General features: G+C 71.0%; 1 protein-coding gene across 1 annotated transcript in view; it reads left to right on the top strand.

Moving 5' to 3' along the window:
* The window catches only part of MAMDC4 (MAM domain containing 4), a gene marked incomplete at its 5' end in the record, with an annotated part of 7,007 nt that overhangs the window by 1,303 nt on the left and 5,369 nt on the right, over positions 1-335 (top strand). Inside the window, one exon of the mRNA XM_015572330.1 lies at positions 110-278. Within this exon, the coding sequence (XP_015427816.1) occupies positions 110-278 (169 nt within the window). The remainder of the gene's footprint in view (positions 1-109; positions 279-335) is intronic.

The raw sequence follows: 335 nt of genomic DNA on the forward strand, positions 1-335 counted from the left end.
CCCCACCTGGTCACTCCCATTCAGAAAGCCTGGGGCCTCTCCCCCAGCTGCCCTGCCCCAGGGTTTGGGGCCTGGTGATGGCTAACCGTCCCCCACCCCAGCCCCCCAGGCCAGCTGCCGGCTGGGGCATCACCGCTGCCGGAACCAGGCCTGCGTGGAGCCCCACCAGGTGTGCGATGGGGAGGAGAGCTGTGGGGACAGCTCAGACGAGGACACGCCCAGATGCCGTGAGCGGGGTTCCCAAAGGATGTGGGGGGCGGTGGGGGGGCAGGGATGGAGCCGCGTGGCCTGAGGCAGCTGCACCACTGGGGAGGCCCAGGGCAGGGGAGGCCCTT

This window comes from Myotis davidii, unplaced genomic scaffold, assembly GCF_000327345.1.
Source record: "Myotis davidii unplaced genomic scaffold, ASM32734v1 scaffold609, whole genome shotgun sequence".
NCBI lineage: Eukaryota > Metazoa > Chordata > Mammalia > Chiroptera > Vespertilionidae > Myotis > Myotis davidii.